The sequence below is a fragment of the Salmo salar genome, chromosome 14 (genome assembly GCF_965601325.2).
Source record: "Salmo salar chromosome 14, fSalSal1, whole genome shotgun sequence".
Taxonomy (NCBI): Eukaryota; Metazoa; Chordata; class Actinopteri; order Salmoniformes; family Salmonidae; genus Salmo; species Salmo salar.
This window is the reverse complement of record NC_138304.1, coordinates 102,308,034-102,335,187: the sequence shown is the minus strand read 5'-3', so window position 1 is coordinate 102,335,187 and position 27,154 is coordinate 102,308,034. Positions and strand designations below refer to the sequence as shown.

Sequence of the window (27,154 nt, the reverse complement as noted above, 5' to 3'; positions counted from 1 at the left end):
ACAAATCATTACAGCAGGCCTCTGTGTGGGCTAAGAACTATTCTGATTTGAATGATACGTATTTTTAAGATCATGTGAACGTTATCCCGTCCCCTGTGGTGGTTGTTGTGGCTTGCAGACAGAATTCTCAAACTGGTGGCCCGCAGGTGTTTTTTTTACATTTATTTATTTATTTTCTTCCATCGCTTAGTCAGACTGCTCTATCAAATCATAGACTTAATTATAACGTAATAACACACAGAAATATGAGCCTTTGGTCATTAATATGGTCGAATCCGGAAACGAACATTTCTAAAACAGAACGTTTATTCTTTCAGTGAAATACGGTTCCATATTTTATCTAACAGATGGCAACCCTAAGTCTAAATATTGCTGTTACATTGTACAACCTTCCATGTTATGTCATAATTATGTACAATTCTGGCAAAGTAATTACGGCCTTTGTTAGGAATAAATGGACTTCACACAGTTCGCAACGAGCCAGGCGGCCCAAACTGCTGCATATACTCTGACTGCTTGCATGGAACGCAAGAGAAGTGACACAATTTCCCTAGATATAAGAAATTCATGTTAGCAGGCAATATTAACTAAATATGCAGGTTTAAAAATATATACTTGTGTATTGCTTTTAAAGAAAGGCATTGATGTTTATGGTTAGGTACACGTTGGAGCAACGAGTGCTTTTTTTCGCGAATGCGCGTGTTAAATCCCCTGTTTGGCGATGAGAAATTAACAGGCACCGCATCGATTATATGCAACGAAGGACACGCTAGATAAACTAGTAATATCATCAACCATGTGTAGTTAACTAGTGATTATGTTAAGATTGATTGTTTTTTTTTATAAGATAAGTTTAATGCTAGCTAGCACCTTACCTTGGCTTCTTGCTGCCCTCGGGTAACAGGTAGTCAGCCTGCCACGCAGGCTCCTCGTGGAGTGCAATGTAAGGCAGGTGGGTAGAGCGTTGGACTAGTAACCGGAAGGTTGCAAAAACGAATCCGCGAGCTGACAAAGTAAAAATCTGTCATTCTGCCCCTGAACAAGGCAGTTAACCCACTGTTCCTAGGCCGTCATTGAAAATAAGAATTTGTTCTTTAAATGACTTGCCTAGTTAAATAAAGGTAAAATACATTTTTTTTAATTGGCAAAATCGGTGTCCAAAAATACAGATTGTTATGAAAACTTGAAATCGGCCCTAATTAATCGGCCATTCCGATTAATCGCTCGACATCTAGTTCAGAGTCGCATGTATTTATTTTCCAAGCTATAGCAGACACTATTGTACATACAGCAGGTTTTTTTTTAAAGGATCAAAGACTTTATTCTGCTTCATGTTCAAATTTTTGCTCTGGTGCCGCTTCTGGTAACTGTTCTGGTGCCCGGTCTGGCTGCTTCTGGTGCCCGGTCTGGCTGCTTCTGGTACCAGGTCTGGCTGCTTCTGGTAACGGGTCTGGTGCCCAGTCTGGCTGCTTCTGGTAACGGGCCTGGTGCCATGACTGCACAAATGCTGAGTTGGGGCAGCTTGCCCAGTGGTCAGTCGGCTGGCTGATCAGGCACTTCCTGCTTACTCAGCAATTAACTCTCATGAATAAATGTTTTTGTCTGCCAGCTGAATGTTGGAGAATAGAGCTCTGTCTGTGGGGCAGTGTAGTCTGTGTCTGTGGGGCAGTGTAGTCTGTGTCTGTGGGGCAGTGTAGTCTGTGTCTGTGGGGCAGTGTAGTCTGTGTGTGTGTGTGTATTAGGTTTGACAGTCAGAGAGAAGTTAACTTGGGCTACATGTAAGCCTCTATTTGCATATCTGGTGTGTGAGTGTGGACTCATCACATACTCTGGTGTATTTTTACCCATGTGGCGGTGCTCTGTTTCCAGGAGCTTGTTTTATACTGGGCTCATATACCCCTGTGTCCTCACCAAGTCTACACTTTGGGATCTGAGACATGCACACACACGCAATAGACTTCCTATGGAAGAGTCTTGTTCCTTGGAAAATGTGTTACTTCTCTTGACAGTGTTTTTCCTGTCCACTGTTGCTACACTTCATTTTGTTAAAGTTCTAACCTTCTATGATAACTCTTTTTTTTAAACAAAGTTTACGTCTAAGACAGTGTCTTACTTGCTATATTGTATTTACTTTGCCACCATGGCCTTTTTTTGCCTTTACCTCCCTTATCTCACCTCATTTGCTCACATTGTGTATATAGACTTATTTTTCTACTATATTATTGACTGTATGTTTGTTTTACTCCATGTGTAACTCTGTTGTTATATGTGTCGAACTGCTTTGTTTTATCTTGGCCAGGTCGCAATTGTAAATGAGAACTTGTTCTCAACTTGCCTACCTGGTGAAATAAATAAAATAAATAAAAAGATCGTATTAGTTGAACTTATTTTTTATAAAGAGGATCTAACGTGTGTGTGTGTGTGTGTGTGTGTGTGTGTGTGCTTCAGAGCCGTCAGCCAGTCCAGCGAAGGATAACCACAGGATGAACAGCTACAAGAACAAAGCCCTGAATGTGGAGGAGATGAGACGCAGGAGAGAGGAGGAGGGCATACAGCTGAGGAAGCAGAAACGAGAGCAACAGGTACACAACACAACCCACCTGTAGAACACCTAGCCTATAACACCTAGCCCACTGCTAGCCTATAACACCTAGCCCACTGCTAGCCTATAACACCTAGCCCACTGCTAGCCTATAACACCTAGCCCACTGCTAGCCTATAACACCTAGCCCACTGCTAGCCTATAACACCTAGCCCACTGCTAGCCTATAACACCTAGCCCACTGCTAGCCTATAACACCTAGCCCACTGCTAGCCTATAACACCTAGCCCACTGCTAGCCTATAACACCTAGCCCACTGCTAGCCTATAACACCTAGCCCACTGCTAGTGTCTAAACAGGAGAGGTACAGAACATAACCCACCTGTATAACACCTTTAAATAAAACATGTATTTATTTATTCTTTATATACAGGTTTTTCTCATTGAGAACATCTCTTTTCCAAGAGAGACCTGGTCCAATAGCAGCAGGGGGAACAATGTTTCAGACAAAACAACTCGCATACACTAACACAACATTAAACATACATACACTAACACAACATTAAACACAACTATAAACACACATACACTAACACAACATTAAACACACATACACTAACACAACATTAAACACACATACACTAACACAACTATAAACACACATACACTAACACAACTATAAACACACATACACTAACACAACTATAAACACACATACACTAACACAACTATAAACACACATACACTAACAACTATAAACACACATACACTAACACAACTATAAACACACATACACTAACACAACTATAAACACACATACACTAACACAACTATAAACACACATACACTAACACAACATTAAACACAACTATAAACACACAAACAGTACAACAAAAATCATTTGACATTAAAAACATGAGTCTTGACTAAAAACAGCAGGCCTAAAAACAATTACACTCTTGATATATACATCGATCAAGTCATAGATATCATCCTAAATATACCTCTGCTGTTTTCAACCAAGATCTCAGCGATCACTGCCTCATTGACTACATCCGTAATGGGTCAGCGGTCAAACGACCTCCACTCATCACTGTCAAACACTCCCTGAAACATTTCAGTGAGCAAGCCTTTCTAATCGACCTGGCCCTGGTATCCTGGAAGGATATTGACCTCATCCCGTCAGTAGAGGATGCCTGGTTATTTTTTTTAAATGCTTTCCTCACCATCTTAAATAAGCATGCCCTATTCAAGAAATGTAGAACCAGGAACAGATATAGCCCTTGGTTCTCTCCAGACCTGACTGCCCTTAACCAGCACAAAAACATCCTGTGGCGTTCTGCATTAGCATCGAACAGCCCCCGTAATATGCAACTTTTCAGGGAAGTTAGAAACCAATATACACAGGCAGTTAGAAAAGCCAAGGCTAGCTTTATCTAGCAGAAATTTGCTTCCTGCAACACAAACTCTAAAGTTGTGGGACACTGTTAACTCCATGGAGAATAAGAAAACCTCCTCCCAGCTGTCCACTGCACTGAGGATAGGAAACTCTGTCACCACTGATAAATCTACTATAATTGAGAATTTCACAAAGCATTTTTCTATGGCTGGCCATGCTTTCCACCTGGCTACCCCTACCCCGGTCAACAGCACTGCACCCCCTACAGCAACTCGCCCAAGCCTTCCCCATTTCTCCTTCTCCCAAATCCAGTCAGCTGATGTTCTGAAAGAGCTGCAAAATCTGGACCCCTACAAATCAGCCAGGCTAGACATTTTTACATTTACATTTTAGTCATTTAGCAGACGCTCTTATCCAGAGCGACTTACAGTAGTGAATGCATACATTTCATACAATTTCATACATTTTTTTTTTTTGCTGGCCCCCCGTGGGAAAATGATTTCTATTTCTAAAATGATCTGCCGAAATTGTTGCAACCCCTATTACTAGCCTGTTCAACCTCTCTTTCGTGTCATCTGAGATTCCCATAGATTGGAAAACGGCTGCTGTCATCCCCCTCTTCAAAGGAGGTGACACTCTTGACCCAAACTGCTACAGACCTATATCTATCCTACCCTGCCTTTCTATAGTCTTCGAAAGCCAAGTCAAACAGATTACCGACCATTTCGAATCCCACCGCACCTTCTCCACTATGCAATCGGGTTTCAGAGCTGGTCATGAGTGCACCTCAGCCACGCTCAAGGTCCTAAACGACATCATAACCGCCATCGATAAGAAACAATACTGTGCAGCCGTATTCATTGACCTGGCCAAGGCTTTCGACTCTGTCTATCACCACATTCTTATTGGCAGACTCGACAGCCTTGGTTCTCAAATGATTGCCTTGCCTGGTTCACCAACTACTTCTCTGATAGAGTTCAATGTGTCAAATCGGATGGCCTGTTGTCCGGGCCTCTGGTAGTGTCTATGGGGGTTCCACAGGGTTCAATTCTTGGGCCGACTCTTTTCGCTGTATCCATCAATGATGTCGCTCTTGCTGCTGGTGAGTCTCTGATCCACCTCTACACAGACGACGCCATTCTGTATACTTCTGGCCCTTCTTTGGACACTGTGTTAACAACCCTCCAGACGAGCTTCAATGCCATACAACTCTCCTTCCGTGGCCTCCAACTGCTCTTAAATACAAGTAAAACTAAATGCATGCTCTTCAACCAATCGCTGCCTGCACCTGCCCGCCCGTCCAGCATCACTACTCTGGATGGTTCTGACTTAGAATATGTGGACAACTACAATACCTAGGTGTCTGGTTAGACTGTAAGCTCTCCTTCCAGACTCACATCAAACATCTCCAAAGTTAAATCTAGAATTGGCTTCCTATTTCGCAACAAAGCATCCTTCACTCATGCTGCCAAACATACCCTCGTAAAACTGACCATCCTACCGATCCTCGACTTCGGCGATGTCATTTACAAAATAGCCTCCAATACCCTACTCAATAAATTGGATGCAGTCTATCACAGTGCCATCCGTTTTGTCACCAAAGCCCTATATACTAGCCACCACTGCGACCTGTACGCTCTTGTTGGCTGGTCCTCGTTTTATACTCGTCGCCAAACCCACTGGCTTCAGGTCATCTACAAGACCCTGCTAGGTAAAGTTCCCCCTTATCTCAGCTCACTGGTCACCATAGCAGCACCCACCTGTAGCACGCGCTCCAGCAGGTATATCTCTCTGGTCACCCCCAAAGCCAATTCCTCCTTCGACTGCCTCTCCTTCCAGTTCTCTGCTGCCAATGACTGGAACGAACTACACAAATCTAAACTGGAAACACTTATCTCCCTCACTAGCTTTAAGCACCAGCTGTCAGTGCAGCTCACAGATTACTGCACCTGTACATAGACCATCCATAATTTAGCCCAAACAACTACCCCTTCCCCTACTGTATTTATTTATTTATTTTGCTCCTTTGTACCCCATTATTTCTATTTCTACTTTGCACTTTCTTCCACTACAAATCTACCATTCCAGTGTTTTACTTGCTATATTGTATTTACTTTGCCACCATGGCCTTTTTTTTGCCTTTACCTCCCTTATCTCACCTCATTTGTTCACATTGTATATAGACTTATTTTTCTACTGTATTATTGACTGTATGTTTGTTTTACTCCATGTGTAACTCTGTTGTTGTATGTGTCGAACTGCTTTGCTTTATCTTGGCCAGGTCGCAATTGTAAATGAGAACTTGTTCTCAACTAGCCTACCTGGTTAAATAAAGGTGAAATAAAAAGTGTTTAAACTCCACCAACGAAACTAGATCGTCACATTTTAAAATGTTCAGGAGAGAATTCCAGGACCACGGAGCTGAGTAACTAAAACTATTCCTACCATGACCTGTTCTAATTCTTGGTACTGTTAGAAGCAAATCAGAATGGGACCGTAATTGATATTTATTTACTGACCTGACTAAAAAAGAACAGAGATAAAATGGCATTTTACCCAATATGGCCTTAGAAATCAGTGTATACCAGTGTTTAAGCCTACGCAAGGTCAATGACGACCAGCCAACAGCGCTGTAGAGATCACAATGTGTTAGACGTTTTTGATTTGTAATGAACCTGAGGGCTGCATGATATACTGAATCAAATGCTCTCAGGGAAGTGGCTGAGGCCTGCATATATATATAACATCACTAAAATCTAAAACCACCAGTTATGTACATCGGACCACCTCCTTCCTGGCCTCAAAGAAAAACAAGCCTTATGCTGGTAATAAAAACCTCTTTTCAGCTTGAGCTTCCTTATCAAGTTCTCTACATGCACAGCGAAGCTCAGCTTGTCATCAACCCACACACCCAAATATTTGTACACTTTAACTTGCTCTATATTATGTCCAGCCAATTTGAAAATACCATGCATTTTGTTTTACCTGAATTTAGAACCAGCTTTAAATCGTACAGATTCTGTTGTATGATGTTAAATTCTCTTTGGGCATTTTCAAAAGCTAACACCTAGCCTAGACCACCTAGCCTAGACCACCTAGCCTAGAACACAGCTAGCCTAGAACACAGCTAGCCTAGCCCTGAACACCTAGCCCACTGCTAGCCTAGCCCTGAACACCTAGCCCACTGCTAGCCTAGAACACCTAGCCCACTGCTAGCCTAGAACACCTAGCCCACTGCTAGCCTAGAACACCTAGCCTAGAACACCTAGCTCACTGCTAGCCTAGAACACCTAGCTCACTGCTAGCCTAGAACACCTAGCCCACTGCTAGCCTAGAACACCTAACCTAGAACACCTAGCCCACTGCTAGCCTAGAACACCTAGCCTAGAACACCTAGCCCACTGCTAGCCTAGAACACCTAACCTAGAACACCTAGCCCACTGCTAGCCTAGAACACCTAGCCTAGAACACCTAGCCCACTGCTAGCCTAGAACACCTAGCCCACTGCTAGTGTCTAAGCAGGAGAGGTACAGAACATAACCCACCTGTATAACACCTAGCACAGCTTACCACACATGGCCTAGGCAGAACACACACACACGCAGAACACACACACACACACACACACACACACACACAGAAACTGATCTGCTGTTGCTCTCATGTATTTGGCAGCTGTTCAAGAGGAGAAACGTTGACATGTTGAACGAGGAGGGAGTCATGTTTGAGAGTCCACTGGTCGACTCGTATGTGGACTCCACAGCCACAGAGGAAGGAGTCCTAACTAGACGCCTGGTGGAAATGCTCTTCTCAGAGGACCCAGAGCTCCAACTCACTACAACACAGACATTCAGGAAACTACTGTCCAAAGGTACCAGGCTGTTCAGTGAATATTATCAGGATATTCTGTAACCTGTCTGTGTATAGCCGTGCCTTTCACTCCTTGTCCTGGGGGGGACCCTCGGGCTGTTGTCCCTCCTGGGGGGGACCCTCGGGCTGTTGTCCCTCCTGGGGGGGACCCTCGGGCTGTTGTCCCTCCTGGGGGGGACCCTCGGGCTGTTGTCCCTCCTGGGGGGGACCCTCGGGCTGTTGTCCCTCCCGGGGGGGATGTTGTCCCTCAGTCTCCATGCCCAGCACTAACTCGGCTGATTAGGCTACCTCCCTCTAGGGTGATAAAGGTTGTGAGTCCACGATGCTAATTGTTAGATCCATTACTCATATATATTCTGTCTGATCTGTTCCAAGAACCCAATCCACCTATTGATGAGGTCATCAACACCCCAGGCATTGTAGAGAGGTTTGTGGAGTTCCTCAAGATGAGCGTCAACTGCACATTACAGGTGAGACTTTTGGAAATATTAGGAAACAGTTTGTGTTGGTAAAATAGAAAAGTTAACCCGGACAAATACTAGAAACTTAGAGGATGTTCAGGCTTTTCATTTGCTACTAATACATTGTGGATGTCATTGTAAATGTATCGCTGTCTACAATAACATTTATAAAGTTTTATTACGCAATACCAATGTGTCATTAATAAAGTGTGTGTGTGTGTGTGTGTGTGTGTGTGTGTGTGTGTGTAGTTTGAGGCAGCCTGGGCCCTGACCAACATAGCATCAGGTACGTCCATGCAGACTAACATAGTAATCGAGGCTGGAGCAGTACCCATCTTTATAGAACTACTCAACTCGGACTTTGAAGATGTTCAGGAACAGGTAAAGGCCGACCCCTGTACATCTAAACAGTCACGGAAAAAATTTATTACAAGACCATCTATAATTTATACCTAGCTGTGGTGTTGGAGCTCGTATGATCAGAACCCGCTCTCTCTCTCTCCCCCGCTCTCTCTCTCTCCCCCGCTCTCTCTCTCTCCCCCGCTCTCTCTCTCCCCCCGCTCTCTCTCTCTCCCGCTCTCTCTCTCTCTCCCGCTCTCTCTCTCTCCCCCGCTCTCTCTCTCCCCCGCTCTCTCTCTCCCCCGCTCTCTCTCTCCCCCGCTCTCTCTCTCTCCCGCTCTCTCTCTCTCCCGCTCTCTCTCCCGCTCTCTCTCCCCCCCCCGCTCTCTCTCCCCCCCCCGCTCTCTCTCCTCCCCCCGCTCTCTCTCCTCCCCCCGCTCTCTCTCCCCCCCCCGCTCTCTCTCTCCCCCCCGCTCTCTCTCTCCCCCCCGCTCTCTCTCTCCCCCCCGCTCTCTCTCTCCCCCCCCCGCTCTCTCTCTCTCCCCCCCCCGCTCTCTCTCTCTCCCCCCCCCCGCTCTCTCTCTCCCCCCCGCGCTCTCTCGCTCTCTCCCCCGCGCTCTCTCTCCCCCCCCGCTCTCTCTCGCTCTCCGCTCTCACCTTACTCTTTCCTCTCTCTCAGGCAGTGTGGGCTTTGGGTAACATAGCAGGGGACAGTGCAGTGTGCAGAGACTACGTACTCAACTGTAACATCCTGCCACCACTATTAATGTGAGCACACACAATCACACTACTGTTTTTGTTGATGTGTCAGTGAAATCAGAGTGGAGGTCCTGTGATATCTACTACTCTACATAAGAAACTCACTCATGGTTCTTCTCCCCGCTTCCTCTCCAGGCTTCTGACTAAATCAACCAGACTGACCATGACCAGGAATGCAGTGTGGGCTCTGTCTAACCTGTGCAGGGGGAAGAGCCCCCCACCTGTATTTGAAAAGGTAACACCCTAACCACACCCACGTTCCAAACCCCCCCCCCCCCCCCCCCCCCCCCTATAGAGATGGTTTCATTTAGACTTCCATAGGGCTCTTTGGATACATCTAATATAGAGATGGTTTCATTTAGCCTTCCATAGGGCTCTTTGGATACATCTAATATAGAGATGGTTTCATTTAGCCTTCCATAGGGCTCTTTGGATACATCTAATATAGAGATGGTTTCATTTAGCCTTCCATAGGGCTCTTTGGATACATCTAATATAGAGATGGTTTCATTTAGCCTTCCATAGGGCTCTTTGGATACATCTAATATAGAGATGGCTTCATTTAGACTTCCATAGGGCTCTTTGGATACATCTAATATAGAGTTGGCTTCATTTAGCTGTCCATAGGGCTCTTTGGATACATCTAATATAGAGATGGTTTCATTTAGACTTCCATAGGGCTCTTTGGATACATCTAATATAGAGATGGTTTCATTTAGCCTTCCATAGGGCTCTTTGGATACATCTATTATAGAGATGCCCTATGGAAGTCTAAATGAAACCATCTCTATAGTAGATGTCCAACCAGGAAAGAGTCGAGGGGCTAGGGTAGGAGGATGTTAAGGTCTAGGGGTAAGGCAACCCTCTGCTTCATCGCCTCTGCATGTCTCCACTACGTTAACACAGCTTCTGTTGTCTGATTCCCCCGCCCACCCAGCTGAAAATAGACATGGTGTCAGACATAATTCACATTTGTAGAATGGTTTGGAGCCAGAGAAGCAATGTTGGTGGAGTCAGAACATTCTAATAGGATGAGGATTAGTGTTAAATACATCTGATTTGATCTCTGTGTTTGGTGGGTCCTTAATCATCTCTCTACCCCTCTGTGTGTCCTTAATCATCTCACTACCCCTCTGTGTGTCCTTAATCATCTCACTACCCCTCTGTGTGTCCTTAATCATCTCACTACCTCTCTCTGTGATTGGTGTGTCCTTAATCATACCACTACCTCTCTCTCTCTGTGATTGGTGTGTCCTTAATCATATCACTACCTCTCTCTCTCTGTGATTGGTGTGTCCTTAATCATATCACTACCTCTCTCTCTCTCTGTGATTGGTGTGTCCTTAATCATATCACTACCTCTCTCTCTCTCTGTGATTGGTGTGTCCTTAATCATATCACTACCTCTCTCTCTCTCTGTGATTGGTGTGTCCTTAATCATATCACTACCTCTCTCTCTCTGTGATTGGTGTGTCCTTAATCATATCACTACCTCTCTCTCTCTCTGTGATTGGTGTGTCCTTAATCATATCACTACCTCTCTCTCTCTCTGTGATTGGTGTGTCCTTAATCATATCACTACCTCTCTCTCTCTCTGTGATTGGTGTGTCCTTAATCATATCACTACCTCTCTCTCTCTCTGTGATTGGTGTGTCCTTAATCATATCACTACCTCTCTCTCTCTGTGATTGGTGTGTCCTTAATCATATCACTACCTCTCTCTCTCTCTGTGATTGGTGTGTCCTTAATCATATCACTACCTCTCTCTCTCTCTGTGATTGGTGTGTCCTTAATCATACCACTACCTCTCTCTCTCTCTCTGTGATTGGTGTGTCCTTAATCATACCACTACCTCTCTCTCTCTGTGATTGGTGTGTATGCTACAATCTAAACAGTAACGCCTAGCTAAACCTAAAGAAGTAGGTTAACTCCATAATTGGTATAAAGACTTTCCAAAGCGCTTGGAGTTGAAAGCAGTGGCTCATTGAGTTCTGAATGTAAACCATAACCTCTAACTAGGTGAAGTCAGTCCTTTTGGCACCTAGACACCTATAGTGTACTACTAGTGACCAGGGCCCTATGTAGGAGATGAGGTGTCATTTGCCTCGGTCTGGGTTCCATGGTGCTTGTCTGTAATGCTGTGTTATATTCCTGCCTGTTAGCTAGCTAGCTAATGGTTTAATCTGCTAGTGACTCTAGCCAGCCGGAACATAAAAGCCCCAGTGACTAACTGTGACGCCATGTGACCCAGGGGCCGGTATGTGAAGAAGTAGGCGTTTCTCTCACCCTGTGACTCTCTCTGGGTGGGAGATCAGTCTGTGGCTGTGTCCCAATAGCCTACTCTTAGATGGTTCCCTTTTGACTGTCACCTTTCCCTTAGTGACAGTAACTCCATTTAATGGCCTGTTATAGTGTCAGAGAGGGCGTAGTATTCAGCCCTATCGGTTGTACTAAATGAGATGAGGAGGAGAGAGAGCGTGTTAAAGAGTGTCGGTTTCTCATATTGAAATCATTGACTTAGCACAGAATGCATCCCTACGCATTCTACAATGAGGATATCAGAGTTCACAGGGTGATGTCAGATCTGTCCTATCAGAATGAGGATATCAGAGTTCAGAGCGTGATGTCAGATCTGTCCTATCAGAATGAATGCTTCATTCAATATCACGTGTGACAGCTGTAATCAGCCAGCGGCATCCCCTAACAAGCCATTACTCATTAAAAAAATCTAATTGGGGGGGGGGGGCACACAGCAAATTTCAGGTCTGCTGCAGGTCTGCTGAGCACCAACTTGAACGTTGTTAAAAATTCTGTGCAACTTCCAGTGCGTGTTTACTGTGCCTTAATTGACTGTTTTAACAGTAGCCCTGTAGACTAGTGTGGCTGGGATCATAACGTAGACCTACCGGTGTTTTATGGTAGGCCAATGGGGGGAAAAAAGATTTCCATAACATTTTAACATGTAAATAGCTGTTCTATCATTCAGCAACCAATGTGTGGTGTTCAATGTAGGCCTGCATTCCATGAGACTTCTGGAGAGAGAAAAAATAGTATTTCCTACTTAGACTTGAGTAAGGTGTCTCAAAATATAACACTGTCACTTTAAGATGTACATAAAAAAAAAAGCTCTTTACCTGACTCAAAGAAGTCTAGAAATGTAAACGTTTTGTGCTCATGCAGGAAGCAATCACTCCCCTATTGATGACTACAAATGATCTTTAAGTGGGCTAATAACTCAATAACTAGCAAAGGATATAAACAATGTGCAAACGTGGCTACATGCAGCTCTCGCTTTGATCTCTCAACAAGCACATCTACTCACGACCGCTCATGCTGTAAACTCAGACCAGTTCAGTGAATGGTACAAATCCATATACATTTGAAGTCGGAAGTTTACATACACCTTAGCCAAATACATTTAAAATCAGTTTTTCACAATTCCTGACATTTAGTCCTAGTAAAAATTCCCTATCTTAGGTCAGTTAGGATCACCACTTTATTTTAAGAATGTAAAATGTCAGAATAATAGTAGAGAGAATGATTTAGTTCAACTTTTTTTTCTTTCATCACATTCCCAGTGGGTCAGAAGTTTACATACACTCAATTAGTATTTGGTAGCGTTGCTTTTAAATTGTTTAACTTGGGTCAAACGTTTTCAGGGAGCCTTCCACAAGCTTCCCACAATAAGTTGGGTGAAATTTGGCCCATTTCTCCTGACAGAGCTGGTGTAACTGAGTCAGGTTTGTAGGCCTCTTTGCTTCCACACGCCTTTTCACTTCTGCCCACAAATTTTCTATAGGATTGATGTCAGGGCTTTGTGATGGCTACTCCAGTACCTTGACTTGGTTGTTCTTAAGCCATTTATCCACAACTTTGGAAGTAAGCTTGGGGTCATTGTCCATTTGGAAGACCCATTTGCGACCAAGCTGTAACTTCCTGACTGATGTCTTGAGATGTTGCTTCAATATATCCACATCATTTTCCTCCTTCATGATGCCATATATTTTGAAGTGCACCTGTCACTCCTGCAGCAAAGCACACCCGTAACATAATGCTGCCACCCCGTGCTTCACGGTTGGGATGGTGTTCTTCGGCTTGCAAGCCTCCCCCTTTTTCCTCCAAACATAACGATGGTCATTATGGCCAAACAGTTGTATTTTTGTTTCATCAGACCAGAGGACATTTCTCCAAATAGTACGATCTTTGTCCCCATGTGCAGTTGCAAACCGTAGTCTGGCTTTTTTTATGGCGGTTTTGGAGCAGTGGCTTCTTCCTTGCTGAGCGGCCTTTCAGGTTATGTCGATATAGGACTCGTTTTACTGTGGATATAGATACTTTTGTACCTGTTTCCTCCAGCATCTTCACAAGGTCCTTTGCTGTTGTTCTGGGATTGATTTGCACTTTTCGCACCAAAGTGCGTTCATCTCTAGGAGACAGAACGCGTCTCCTTCCTGAGCGGTATGACGGCTGCGTGGTCCCATGGTGTTTATACTTGCATACTATTGTTTGTACAGATGAACGTGGTACCTTCATGCATTTGGTAATTGCTCCCAAGGATCAACCAGACTTGTGGAAGTCTACAAAAAAGATTCTGAGGTCTTGGCTGATATCTTTTGATTTTCCCATGATGTCAAGCAAAGTAGCACTGAGTTTGAAGGTAAGCACTGAGTTTGAAGGTAAGCACTGAGTTTGAAGGTAAGCACTGAGTTTGAAGGTAAGCACTGAGTTTGAAGGTAAGCACTGAGTTTGAAGGTAAGCACTGAGTTTGAAGGTAAGCACTGAGTTTGAAGGTAAGCACTGAGTTTGAAGGTAAGCACTGAGTTTGAAGGTAAGCACTGAGTTTGAAGGTAAGCACTGAGTTTGAAGGTAAGCACTGAGTTTGAAGGTAAGCACTGAGTTTGAAGGTAAGCACTGAGTTTGAAGGTAAGCACTGAGTTTGAAGGTAAGCACTGAGTTTGAAGGTAAGCACTGAGTTTGAAGGTAGACACAGGAACACCTCCAATTGACTCAAATTATGTCAATTAGCCTATCAGAAGCCTCTAAAGCCATGACATAATTTTGGGGGGGATTTTTCAAGCTGTTTAAAGGCACAGTCAACTTAGTGTATGTAAACTTCAGACCCACTGGAATTGTTATCAAATGAAATAATCTGTCTGTTAACAATTGTCTGGATGAGACTTGATTGAGCCCAAACATTAACGTCTATAAATTACTTATTTTTAACTTTCATTATTCAGAACCTAAAAATGGGCCTGACTTTAAAATGGTCCTGACTTTAAAATGGTCCTGACTTTAACGTCTGGAAAATATGGATTTCCTTTCAACGTCTGGTGAAAAATATATTTTCACTTGATTCAGAACCTAAATTGAATCTAACTTCAAAGTCTGGAAAATGTGTTTTTGCCGTATTTTCAATGTAATTTAGCATTTTTTTTGGTCTCACCTAGTGCGGCAGAACGGCCAGGACCAGCCCTGACTAATGGGGAAGGTCAATCTTGTGCTTCTCTGCGAGGGCTGATGTTTCTAATAAGCTTTTAGACAGGGACACGTGCCAGGCTGGGACACTCCCACTACTGCGGAGCCTCCAGTGACGTCAGCATGGTCAACTTTGACCCCTTCAGAAGTGTTGGTCAGGTTCTCTTTAGTGACAGCTTGAAACGGTGACAGTGGACAGGTGGGGCAATGATGTAGTCAGGTGTAGACGTGTGTCAATGTGAAGATTTTGGCTGTAATTGTTCTGAGAAGTGTTGATCGTCATGTCATTATTCCTACTGAGTGGAAGAAAAAAAAATGTGGGTTCAGGGTCTCTTCGGGGAAAAAGTCAAACTTCACTCACACACTCTTAGAACCCAGACCAACAGTTCCTCTGTCCTACCTGTCTGTCCCCCCAGGTGTCCCCCTGTCTGCAGGTCCTGTCTAGACTGTTGTTCAGCAGTGATTCAGATCTGTTAGCAGACGCCTGCTGGGCTCTGTCCTACCTCTCTGATGGACCCAACGAGAAGATCCAGGCTGTCATCGACTCCGGCGTCTGCAGGCGCCTCGTAGAGCTGCTCATGTAAGTGTTTGTGTTTCTGGAGGTGCCTCGTAGAGTTGCTTGTGTGTGTGTGTGTGTGTAGACTTCAGGAGGTTCAGCGTAGTAACTTTTTTGAATGTTCTCTCTGTCAGGCACACAGACTACAAGGTGGCGTCTCCTGCTCTGAGAGCAGTGGGGAACATCGTTACTGGAGACGACATCCAGACACAGGTGGTGTTGAACTGTTCAGCCCTGCCCTGTCTGCTCCACCTGCTGAGTAGTCCTAAAGAGTCCATCCGGAAAGAAGCCTGCTGGACCATCTCCAACATCACAGCTGGCAACAGGGCTCAGATACAGGTGAGATCCAGACTTTACACACAGACATACGAACACTACAGATAAACAGATGGTTGTATTATCTCAGGGGTGAGATCCAGATACCGTTCTCTACAGTAACAGATGCATAACACAGACTGGTACAGACACTATACAGATCGCAAGGGGTCTTCAAGACCTGGGTCTGATCTCAGTCTTCAGTCTGAATAAAGGACAAAGGGCTTGTGTTGCATCTGTCTCCACTCAACCGTTTCACTTCCTCTCGTTTCTCCACTCCTAGACGGTGATCGACGCTAACATCTTCCCTGTGCTGATCGACATCCTGCAGAAGGCAGAGTTTAGAACCAGGAAAGAAGCAGCCTGGGCCATCACTAACGCCACCTCTGGAGGAACACCAGAACAGATCAGGTATAAAGCCACGCCCACCTCGCCAGAACAGATCAGGTATAAAGCCACGCCCACCTCACCAGAACAGATCAGGTATAAAGCCACGCCCACCTCGCCAGAACTGATCAGGTATAAAGCCACGCCCACCTCACCAGAACAGATCAGGTATAAAGCCACGCCCACCTCACCAGAACTGATCAGGTATAAAGCCACGCCCACCTCACCAGAACAGATCAGGTATAAAGCCACGCCCACCTCACCAGAACAGATCAGGTATAAAGCCACGCCCACCTCGCCAGAACAGATCAGGTATAAAGCCACGCCCACCTCACCAGAACTGATCGGGTATAAAGCCACGCCCACCTCACCAGAACTGATCGGGTATAAAGCCACGCCCACCTCACCAGAACTGATCGGGTATAAAGCCACGCCCACCTCACCAGAACTGATCGGGTATAAAGCCACGCCCACCTCACCAGAACTGATCGGGTATAAAGCCACGCCCACCTCACCAGAACTGATCGGGTATAAAGCCACGCCCACCTCACCAGAAATGATCGGGTATAAAGCCACGCCCACCTCACCAGGACAGGATTAGGGAGGTGAACCCTAGTCCATGTCAGAAGAGGGAGGGGTCAAGGAGAGGTGGTGTTTCCTCCTGGAGTCTGAGATTCTTAGCAGTGTTTCCATGGTATGCATTCGGTAATACCCAAATTATCCTCGTTATATCAAACAGGAGCTATACTCTGGTGTGTGTGAGGCCTAGTTGAGAGCTTTTTGTCTATATTGAATTACGTTGCAGTTCTTTTTCCCTCCGTCAGTGGAATGTCACGAGACACTAACACACGTTCTGTCTCGGGCCGCTGCATTTGTCAGGCGTCTGGATTGTACCAAACGCATTCCGTATTCATTATCTAGGGTTCATGTTGCTGTCACTCACACAAGTCCTGCTCTCTCTCTCTCTCTCTCTCTCTCTCGCGCGCTCTTCTCTCTTCAAAGGGCTTTTATTGGCATGGGAAACATATGTTTACGTTGCCAAAGCAAGTGAAATAAACAATAGAAAATGAACAGTAGGCCTCCCAGAGTGGCGCAGCATTCTAAGGCACTGCATCGCAGTGTTGAGGCGTCAACTACAGCCTGGGGTTCGATCCCAGGCTGTAGTCATTACCAGCCGTGACCGGAAGTCCCATAGGGACAATTGGCCCAACGTCGCCCGGGTTAGGGGAGGGTTTGGCCGCGGGGGCTTTACTTGGCTCATCGTGATCTAGCGACTCCTTGTGGTGGGCCGGGCGCCTGCAGGCTGACCTCGGTTGTCAGTTGAGCGGTGTTTAAAATTTTTTATTTATTTTTTATTTATTTATTTATTTATTTATTTAACCAGGTAGGCCAGTTGAGAACAAGTTCTCATTTACAATTGCGACCTGGCCAAGATAAAGCAAAGCGGTGTGACAAAAACAACAACAGTGTTACACATGGAGTAAACAAGCGTACAGTCAATAATACAATAGAAAAGTCTATATACAGTGTGTGCAAATGTAGGGAGGTAAGGCAATAAATAGGCCATAGAGGCGAAATAATCACAATTTAGCATTAACACTGGAGTGATAGATGTGCAGATGATGATATGCAAGTAGATATACTGGGGTGCAAAAGAGCAACAAAAAAATGACTATATGAGGTAGTTGGGTGGGCTATTTACAGATTGGCTGTGTGCAGGTACAGTGATCGATCGGTAAGCTGCTCAGATAGCTGATGCTTAAAGTTAGTGAGGGAGATGTAAGTCTCCAGCTTCAGTGACTTTTGCAATTCGTTCCAGTCATTGGCAGCAGAGAACTGGAAGGAAAGGCGGCCAAAGGAGGTGTTGAAATATACCTGCTGGAGTTTCATCCGACACATTGGTGCAGCTGGCTTCCGGGTTAAGCGGGCGGGTGTTAAGAAGCACAGTTTGGCTCTCCCGAGCCTGTAGGGGAGTTGCAGCAATGAGACAAGATCGTAATCACGAAATTGGGGAGAAAAGAAATATGAACATATGAATTTTATTTCCTTTGACGGATTAGAAGGCCCAGATCGTTCACAGCTTTGTGGTGGTGATGTTTAGGCCGAGGTATGTATAGTTTTTTTGTGTGCTCTATGGCAACGGTGTCTAGGTGGAAATTGTATTTGTTGTCATGGCAGCTGGACCTTCTTTTGGAACGCCATTATTTTTGTCTTTCTGAGATTTACTGTCAGGTCTGACAATCTCTTCTGTCTCTCTCCCTTTTTTTCTCCGTCTTTCATTCTCTGATCTCTCTCTCTAGGTACCTGGTGAACCTGGGCTGTATCAAGCCTCTGTGTGACTTGTTGACGGTGATGGACAGTAAGATAGTCCAGGTGGCTCTGAATGGTTTGGAGAACATTCTGCGACTGGGAGACCAAGAGGCCAAGCAGGATGCAGGACCCAGCGGTACTGGCATCAACCCTTACTGCTCTCTCATAGAGGAGGCCTATGGTACGTACATACATCAACCCTTACTGCTCTCTCAGAATATAGCGTTAACGTAACAAAATGTGGAAAAAGTCGAGGGGTCTGAATACTTTCTGAAATGCACTGTATAATACAAACAACCGCTACTGTTCTGAGGTACATGTAAACAAACACATTCGTACAGTATAGGTACATGTGCACCACCACACACACACACACACACACACACACACACACACACACACACACACACACTTACGCATACATACATACAATTGCATAATCTACTGTGGTGTATGAATAAATAAAACTCTCTCCGTCTCCAGGTCTGGATAAGATCGAGTTCCTTCAGAGTCATGAGAACCAAGAGATCTACCAGAAGGCCTTTGATCTGATAGAGCACTACTTTGGAGTGGAGGAGGAGGACCAGAGCCTGGCTCCTCAGGTAGACCAGGTCAACCAGCAGTTCCTCTTCCCGCAGCAGGAGGCACCCATGGAAGGCTTCCAGCTATAACGCCCTCCTTTCTCTTTGGTTCATCCAAACATCACTCATATACCCATAGGATCCCATTGGAAGGCTTTCAGTTAACTTCTTCCCCCCCCATATCCCCTACCAATGGAGGGTTTTGAGGTAAATTAGGGTCCCTGTGTCCCTCCAACCACCACCCATCCTTTATGCCCCAGCCCGTGGCTAGCTCTGCTACCCCAGGGTTTCCAGGGTTTCCTGTACCCCATCCTTTCTCCACTGTGACCTTCCAGGCTTAACCATGGAAGATAGAACGTTGTCCTCTCCATCCTATCCCCATGGAAGGCTTTATCCAACCTAATATTCCCCAATCCCCCGTGAACACCTCATCTCGTCTGAGGAGCCAATCGGAGAGCTGAACTCCTCCACCACATGACCTGATGACAAAGCTCTTCCAGATCAGTGATCACACACCAAGGCAGGTTTGAAACGCACAGATACATTGAGAAATACCGCCAGTACTGTTGAGAGTCCTGATTTTTCTTCTGACAGTAGCAGTGGCTTGTTGTGGTTTTTACTGCTTCCTGTCGGCCCATAGGGATGACCTTTAGGATGTGGGGGGGGGGGTCAAATCTGACCTAGTGTGAGGAGTGTTATTTCACTTATTTATCCTTTCCCCTTCATTTTAGCTTTTGTCAGCCCTGTTTTTTTATTTCCTTCTTGGCCTGTTGTGAAGCACATCTCAGTGTACCACCTGAAGGCCTGAAGACTTCTTTATTGTTAGCAATAGAACTGAGGCCAAACCCTCATTCACATTGGTTTCTGTCTTATCAAACATACAGGGTTCCACTAAAACAATTCTGGGGATTCTTAGTAATTCTAGAACTATTGTTTGGAGTGTTGACCCAAGGTTCTCTCCTTCTAGAACTAACAGTCCTTTCTCTACAATTTTATTTCCTACAACTTTTAGCAACTTTGTTTGCGTCAGATGATTTCTTGGACCTGGGGAGGGATGACAAGGGTGGATCAACATGTTGGGGTCTAAATCGTAAAATCAGGAAAACTTCTGGGCTAACGGATGGCGTCGAGTGGGATGGGGAAGGGGATTTAAGGTGGGTGGGTGGGGGGTCCATATTGAACCATATAAACAGTTAAAATACCTAGGTTACTAGCTTGATCTGAAGTTGATATAGCTAGAGATATAATGTTCGTTGTGTGCTGTGTTCTTAATAACGATAGATTTGAATTATGACGTGATTCTAACTATTAAAATGGCATACCGCTGGGGGGGGGCTACACTAATTTGAGAAAAAACATGTAACTCAGCTTCACTTAAATCAGACATTGATGTCAGATTCACTGTAACATCCTATTTACTCACCTGCATGTATGGTTTTGGGCTTTTTTTTTTCTTTCTCTCTCTGTTCCATCGAAGCCCGGGATGCATTCTGAATGACACGCTAAGCCCAATGGGCCCTGGTCTAAAGTAGTGTACTATATAGGGAATAGAGCCCTGGTCTAAAATAGTGCACTATATAGGGAATAGGGCTCTGGTCTAAAGTAGTGCGTTATATAGGGAATAGGGTGTCATTCGGAACAGAGCTCCAGTGTAAATAGATATGTTGGTGCTGGCTGAGTTGCAGTAGGCCCTGGGATTTGGTGTCCCCCCCCGGTGTGTATGTATGCTAGGGTTTGCATGGTGTTCCTATTGCCCTACATACAGTCACGCACTATCCTTTTGCCAAACACCTGGAATTATTGTTGGGAGAGGGAGCGAGAGAGGCAGGGTGAGAAAGTGCCGTAATTTAAGTCTCTCTTTTCGAAAATCGAACAAGATATTATATTTAAGCAATAAGGCCCGAGGGGTTGTGGTATATGGCCAATATACCACGGTTAAGGGCTGTTCTTAAGCACGATGCAACGCGGAGTGCCTGGATACAGCCCTTAGCCGTGTTATATTGCCCATATACCACAAACCCCCGAGATGCCTTATTGCTATTATAAACTGGGTGGTTCGAGCCCTGAATGCTGATTGGCCCGACAGCTGTGGTATATCAGACCGCATACCACGGGTATGACAACATGTATTTTTACTGCTCTAATTACATTGGTCACCAGTTTATAATTAAGCAGTAAAGCCTGAGGAGGTGTGGTGTATATGGTCAATATACCACAGCTAAGGGTTGTGTCCAGGCCCTTGGCGATGCGTCGTACTAGGTATCATTGTGATGGCGATATACGTACTAGGTATCATTGTGATGGCGATATACGTACTAGGTATCATTGTGATGGCGATATACATACTAGGTATCATCGCGATATACATACTAGGTATCATCGCGATATACGTACTAGGTATCATTGTGATGGCGATATACGTACTAGGTATCATTGTGATGGCGATATACGTACTAGGTATCATTGTGATGGCGATATACGTACTAGGTATCATTGTGATGGCGATATACGTACTAGGTATCATTGTGATGGCGATATACGTACTAGGTATCATTGTGATCGCGATATACGTACTAGGTATCATTGTGTTGGCGATATACGTACTAGGTATTGATATGTATTATTCACTGTCACATTAGAAAAATGTACAACTCCCCTTATTCTTCTCGTAGGGTGCATTTTAAATGGCACTGTATTGTTCTTAGTGCACTCGTTTTGACAGGAGCCATCCTGGGAGCCTCTGGTCGGAGGTAGAGGCACTATATCAGACAAGGTGTCATGCATCTAACGACAACCAGGGTTTGGCAAGGGGACAAGTCTTTTTAATTTAGACCGTGACAAACCTAACCGCAACAGAAATTAAGTTTAAGATGTATTTGCACAGACACTTCATGCACACATGCATACAACACCAGCAGACTGTACACAGCTCACACGGATGAGCGCTACATAAGGAGAAATAACTTCCATAATCCACCTTGTTGAAGGAACGTTATTGCATGTTTTCTTTCTGCTATGTTGGGTTTTCAATGCGGTATGGTCATTCAATGTTGTTTTCTTTCATCGTTTTTGCCGCTTCCTTATCGGCACTATTGAGATAATGCGCTGAGATTATAATTTTTTTTTTTAAGAATGCATTTACCCACAATGCATCACATTCACAGCATCCTTTAATATCTCAAATATATATTTTTTTTCTTCATATTTTTCTTGAAGTGCAGGGTGTACTTTCTGGTATTATGCTCAGATTAAAAAAAAATATACAGGACACAACAATGTAGTAATTTCATGTGGAGAGTTGGAAAATAAACACATTCATTAGATTAGCATTGAAAATGTGACCAGCGGTTAAGAAATCAACTAATAAAGTGGATGAAAAAAAAAAAAAAAACATTTCAAATTCATAGAATGACAGTAAAAGTTGTTTGCTGAGCAGTTAGCTGAAATTCATTGTTTATTTTCCACTCCGATGGTGAACTGCTTACATTCACTTTGTCATTTTCGCTCGCTAATCCTGTAGAATCAGCAACAGCGCTAATACAATTTTATTTTCAAACACTTTCCACATGTCAGTTATTACGTTGTCTTAACAAAAAAGGTTATCTTCAACCTAGGTATTATGGAAGCCTTTTCTCCTTTCTGTTACATGACTGAAGATGGTTAGATGATATGCCTTTAGACACAAATCTACGATCAGCTTGCCCTCCCTTAATCCTGACCTGTAACATTAAATGGGGCAAAAGCAAAACTGACCATAGATCAGTCTCTGGGTTGAGTGGAGGCTAAACAGTTTTGGTGGTGACAGTTTGACTGACCGGCACTGTGTGAGGAAGCGATACGTGTAAAAATGTTATGTCCTCATCAGTCACAGCTTCTTCTGTGGATCTACTATTTCCCCTGGTTGAGCAGAACCAACTGGTTTGAGGTAAACAAAATCAGAATATACAGAGCTGTTTAATTTCAAACTTAATACCTAAACTTTCATTTTGGAAGGGCATCTGTAACGCAGCTTTAAAAAAAATAAAAAAAATAATAATGTTTTTACTTGATATGCTAGCTATGAGGACCCTAGTCATTGCACATGTTTATATAGCAAATCATCCCCTATGGTTATATTGTCCTTCCTGACGTGATGTCTCGGTAGGTTGACCCTGTGAGGATGCGAGCCATGACTTTGTACAATGTCATACCTTGTTATTATGTTCCATCTGCAATGGTGATTTTTTTTTCATGGTCTGCAATGGTGATTTTTTTTTCATGGTCTGCAAAATGGTGATTTTTCATGGTCTGCAAAATTGAGATTTTTCATGGTCTGCAAAATTGTGATTTTTCATGGTCTGCAAAATTGTGATTTTTCATGGTCTGCAAAATTGTGATTTTTCATGGTCTGCAAAATGGTGATTTTTCATGGTCTGCAAAATGGTGATTTTTCATGGTTTGCAAAATGGTGATTTTTCGTGGTCTGCAATGGTTTTGGACACGTTGCTCTTTGGTTGACATGCAAAATGTATTGAAGTTGGTAAGAGACTAAGCTTGTCATTGATCTAACATGGACAGTTAGTAACAGTTATAGGCTATTATAGGAGTCTATGCACTTTGGTCCTCTAAAGGGAAATGGTTGTCCACAGAACAAGTGTTCCAAACTGACATTTTGAGACTAAATAAATCTTGGAAAACATGAAAGATTTGCTAAAGAACTTTTGACTCTACATCACTAACAAGTGGAGGAGAATTTATATATCAGAAGTCCTCTTCGGTTCTTGTTTTTCCGCTCTACTTTTGTGTGCAGTCTATCAACAGACTTCCAGAAAAGTAAAATATTTTAAAAAAAATCTGTGGATTTAAAAAAAATTAAAAACTAAATAAACAAATATATTTATATTTATGAAGAAAAACAAAATGCACTCATATTCACTGAAGTGCCAATCCTGACCAACTAAAGACTTGAGGGTGATTTACATATGTCTTTTGACTTATTGATTCATTTAATTTTCTTAATATTTCCTTGAATGTGCACACGTTTTGTGCAAAAACATTGCTGCTCTATTTTCCTGATCTTATAGTTCCATGATGTGGTTTCTCTGGAAGTGGCATTCTTTACTGCTTTTGCACTGTGGGATTGGGGCAGAACAGTCATTTTAATCGGCAAAAAAATAAGAATAATTTATTCCATCATGCTGATCCGTCTAGCTAAATATTGATGCTCTTTTCTTACAGTTTAATGCGTTGTTGATTTCACTGTGCAGACCTCACACTGATGCAGCTGTGGGACAGACAGTCCAGACGTTCGTTAGAAAGATACAGGGCCATCAAGTGTAATTTTAGCCTGAGGCAAAGACTGCACTGCACATTAGGGCCCTGACTTTTTCCTAGTCAGGTCACATGGTCTGGAAAAGCTCCCGGCCCAGTTTATCAGGTCAGTTATCGTATCAGGCCAATACAGGGCCACGTTCAGTAGCCAAACGTTGCAAATGGAAATGCCACAAATGGAGAGCCAACGTTATTCCATATTCAACATGTCATGTTTGTTTTTTACATAGAAATATTTCTATCTGAACGTTTGAAAATGTTGCGTTCCTGCTGAACGTGCCCCGGGGTTTCTCCACCTAAACTTCCATGTTTGCACATAATGAGTCTAACCCGTCTTCTCACAAAGAACTAAACAGCCAATTCAAAATGGACACTACTCACCAAAGTTTTTTTTTTTTTTTTTTACATGATTTTTTTTCTTGACTTTTTGAGCAGCATGGATATGGATGGTTCTAGAATATGTTTCAGTGGCATAATCTTCTTGGTTGTCCAGACCCAGTCAATCAACCAAACAACCAATCACTTGTCCTGAGACTTCTCTCAGCTATCTCGTGATTTAGCACAAGTAATCAGAAGCAGTTCTCTTGAGATGGGAAGCTAAATGGAAGCTATGTTATTGGCTGAGCATGAACAACCAGTAATGCAATAAATATTCGCAAAGTCCGTCATCCCCAGAGGGTTTAAGCTGCGTCCCGAAGTGCACCCTATTCCCTATTTAATGAACAACTTTTGACCAGGAGTCCATGGGATTCTGGTCAAAAATGGTGCACAATATTCCCCCGCAGTGGTGTCATAATACCCATAAAACCTAGTTGTCAAACAGGGAAATAGTTCTAATCGTTTTTTGCCACCATTTCATTTTTCCCCATAGGCGATTTTAGAAAAGCTTAAAATAAGGGCTGTGTTTTGTGTAGGCTTACCCTGGCGTGACATTTTGATAACTGTGTAGATCTCTCTCGGACAAGGTGGCTCAATATATTTGGCTCTTTTTACTCGCAGAATCGAAAATACTTAAAGTAGACATCATGCATGACTACAAATCCCTGCAAGCTCCTGCACATCGTCTCTATCTGACATCTTTGCTAACAGGTTTTGTGTCAATTTAAAACTTGCACAAGACAGTTCACAGAATTGTACATTTTAAAGAAATGTAGCTAATTTATTCATTAATCCATTTAGCGAGCATTAGATCATTAATCCAGAGAGTCTTACCTTTGCTGTGAGTTGGCAGTCTCGTTCAGATCACCAAGGCATTTGTAGTTCTTTATGATAGCCACATTAGCAGCCAATTAGCGTTTCATCTGGGGGTTTTTTTTTGGGGGGGGGGGGGGCTGTACAGGCAAATATATTAAGTCACCTTGTCCGGAAGAGATTTACGAGGTTATCAAAACGTCACGCCAGGGTTAAGCCTCCACGAAACACAGCCCTTGTTTTAAGTGTTCCTAAAAAAAAACTATGTGGGGAAAACAATTGGTGCCATTTCCCTGTTTGACCACTATGTTTTACAGGCATTATGACTCATACTGTGGTACGTTTTTTTTTTATAGAGGGAATAGGGGCATTTGGGAAGGCGTTTAAGACTTCTTATTCAGGTTTTTGCCCTCTTCAAGAGGGCAATTAACAGAGATGACTAGTCAACAGTTTCCTAGAACAAATCTGGGATGCAGGAATGTGAAGTAATTTACTTAAAAAATGATAATCAATAGCCCAAGTGGAACTATGTGCATCTTCCGGACAAGATTTATAAATGGGGGTGCTTATATTTTGTTCTCTTACACACAAGTGTGTAATGGAATAATTTTTAGTATTTTTTTTATTTATTTTTTTATAGTTTTTTTGCATATCCGACTCCCACTGAGACGACTGCAGGGATTTGGGTCACGGCCAGGGTCGCCATTGTACAGTGCCCCTGGAAATATGTACATTTAGCTGAAGGAATCATCCATATTTTGTAATGACTGCTGAAATGCTTTTTAAGGCATAGTAAAGGGATAGGAGTTTTTCCCCTGACCAAATGACAAGGAGAAACTGTCTGTGTCCCAAATGGGCACTATATATACCCTATATAGTGCACTACTTTTGACCGGAGACCTATTAGGTCTTGGTCAAAAGTTGTGAACCACATAGGGAATAGGGTGCCATTTGCTCTAGTGTCGGTTTCCCTGTCAGGCTCTTTGGTCAGGAACAACTCCTTGGCATGGATTTCAAAAATAATCAAGGTACATTTTGAAATGGGATCTTTTTGTTGTCTTCTGGCCTAGATTGTTTAACTGAGATAAAGTTATCCGAAAGTCCTAAGCCACGCCTTAGTGCTTGGCTTTGTCAAATAAATTATGCTATCTAGGCTATAATTGTTTACAATGCTACATGTTTATAAAGTGTTTTTTCATACGTCATAACTGACCAGTCCTGATGTATTCTCTGGTCCTCTCATTTCGCTCTCTTTCGATGTATTTATTTCCAAAACAAATCTTTTATTTTCTTTTTTTGTTGCTTACGATAACCCATATTATACTGTGACTTGACATTACCGACGGTATGAATGAGTGACTGATACACTTCAACTGAACATGACACACACAAACATGAACACAGAAACAAAACAAATGCATTAACAAATATTAGAAATGTATAAAAATAAACTTGTCCGGTGGAAACTGTACAACAAAAAAAAGAGAAATAAAATGTTGCAACCCTTTCTCTCCTGTTTTTCCAATTCTTTAACAAGTTTTGAATGACTAAAAGATACTAAAACGTAAATGTATTTTTGCTGCCGCATGTGTAACATGCTGACCAGACCAGACACGTCGTGTGCGCGACCATCACACAATAAATGTAGAAATCTGTTAT

At 43.4% G+C, this 27,154-nt stretch overlaps 1 protein-coding gene across 1 annotated transcript in view; it reads left to right on the top strand.

Annotated features, from left to right (window-relative positions):
• LOC106570694 (importin subunit alpha-7) overlaps nucleotides 1–27,002 on the top strand; it is a 40,044-nt gene extending 13,042 nt beyond the window's left edge. Inside the window, exons 2-12 of the mRNA XM_045695057.2 lie at nucleotides 2,449–2,582; nucleotides 7,617–7,812; nucleotides 8,187–8,281; nucleotides 8,522–8,653; nucleotides 9,291–9,379; nucleotides 9,506–9,605; nucleotides 15,262–15,425; nucleotides 15,536–15,740; nucleotides 16,000–16,127; nucleotides 18,404–18,594; nucleotides 18,897–27,002. Coding sequence (XP_045551013.1) covers nucleotides 2,449–2,582; nucleotides 7,617–7,812; nucleotides 8,187–8,281; nucleotides 8,522–8,653; nucleotides 9,291–9,379; nucleotides 9,506–9,605; nucleotides 15,262–15,425; nucleotides 15,536–15,740; nucleotides 16,000–16,127; nucleotides 18,404–18,594; nucleotides 18,897–19,084 — 1,622 coding nt within the window. The 3' untranslated portion in view covers nucleotides 19,085–27,002. The remainder of the gene's footprint in view (nucleotides 1–2,448; nucleotides 2,583–7,616; nucleotides 7,813–8,186; nucleotides 8,282–8,521; nucleotides 8,654–9,290; nucleotides 9,380–9,505; nucleotides 9,606–15,261; nucleotides 15,426–15,535; nucleotides 15,741–15,999; nucleotides 16,128–18,403; nucleotides 18,595–18,896) is intronic.
• The last annotated feature ends 152 nt before the right edge of the window (nucleotides 27,003–27,154 follow it).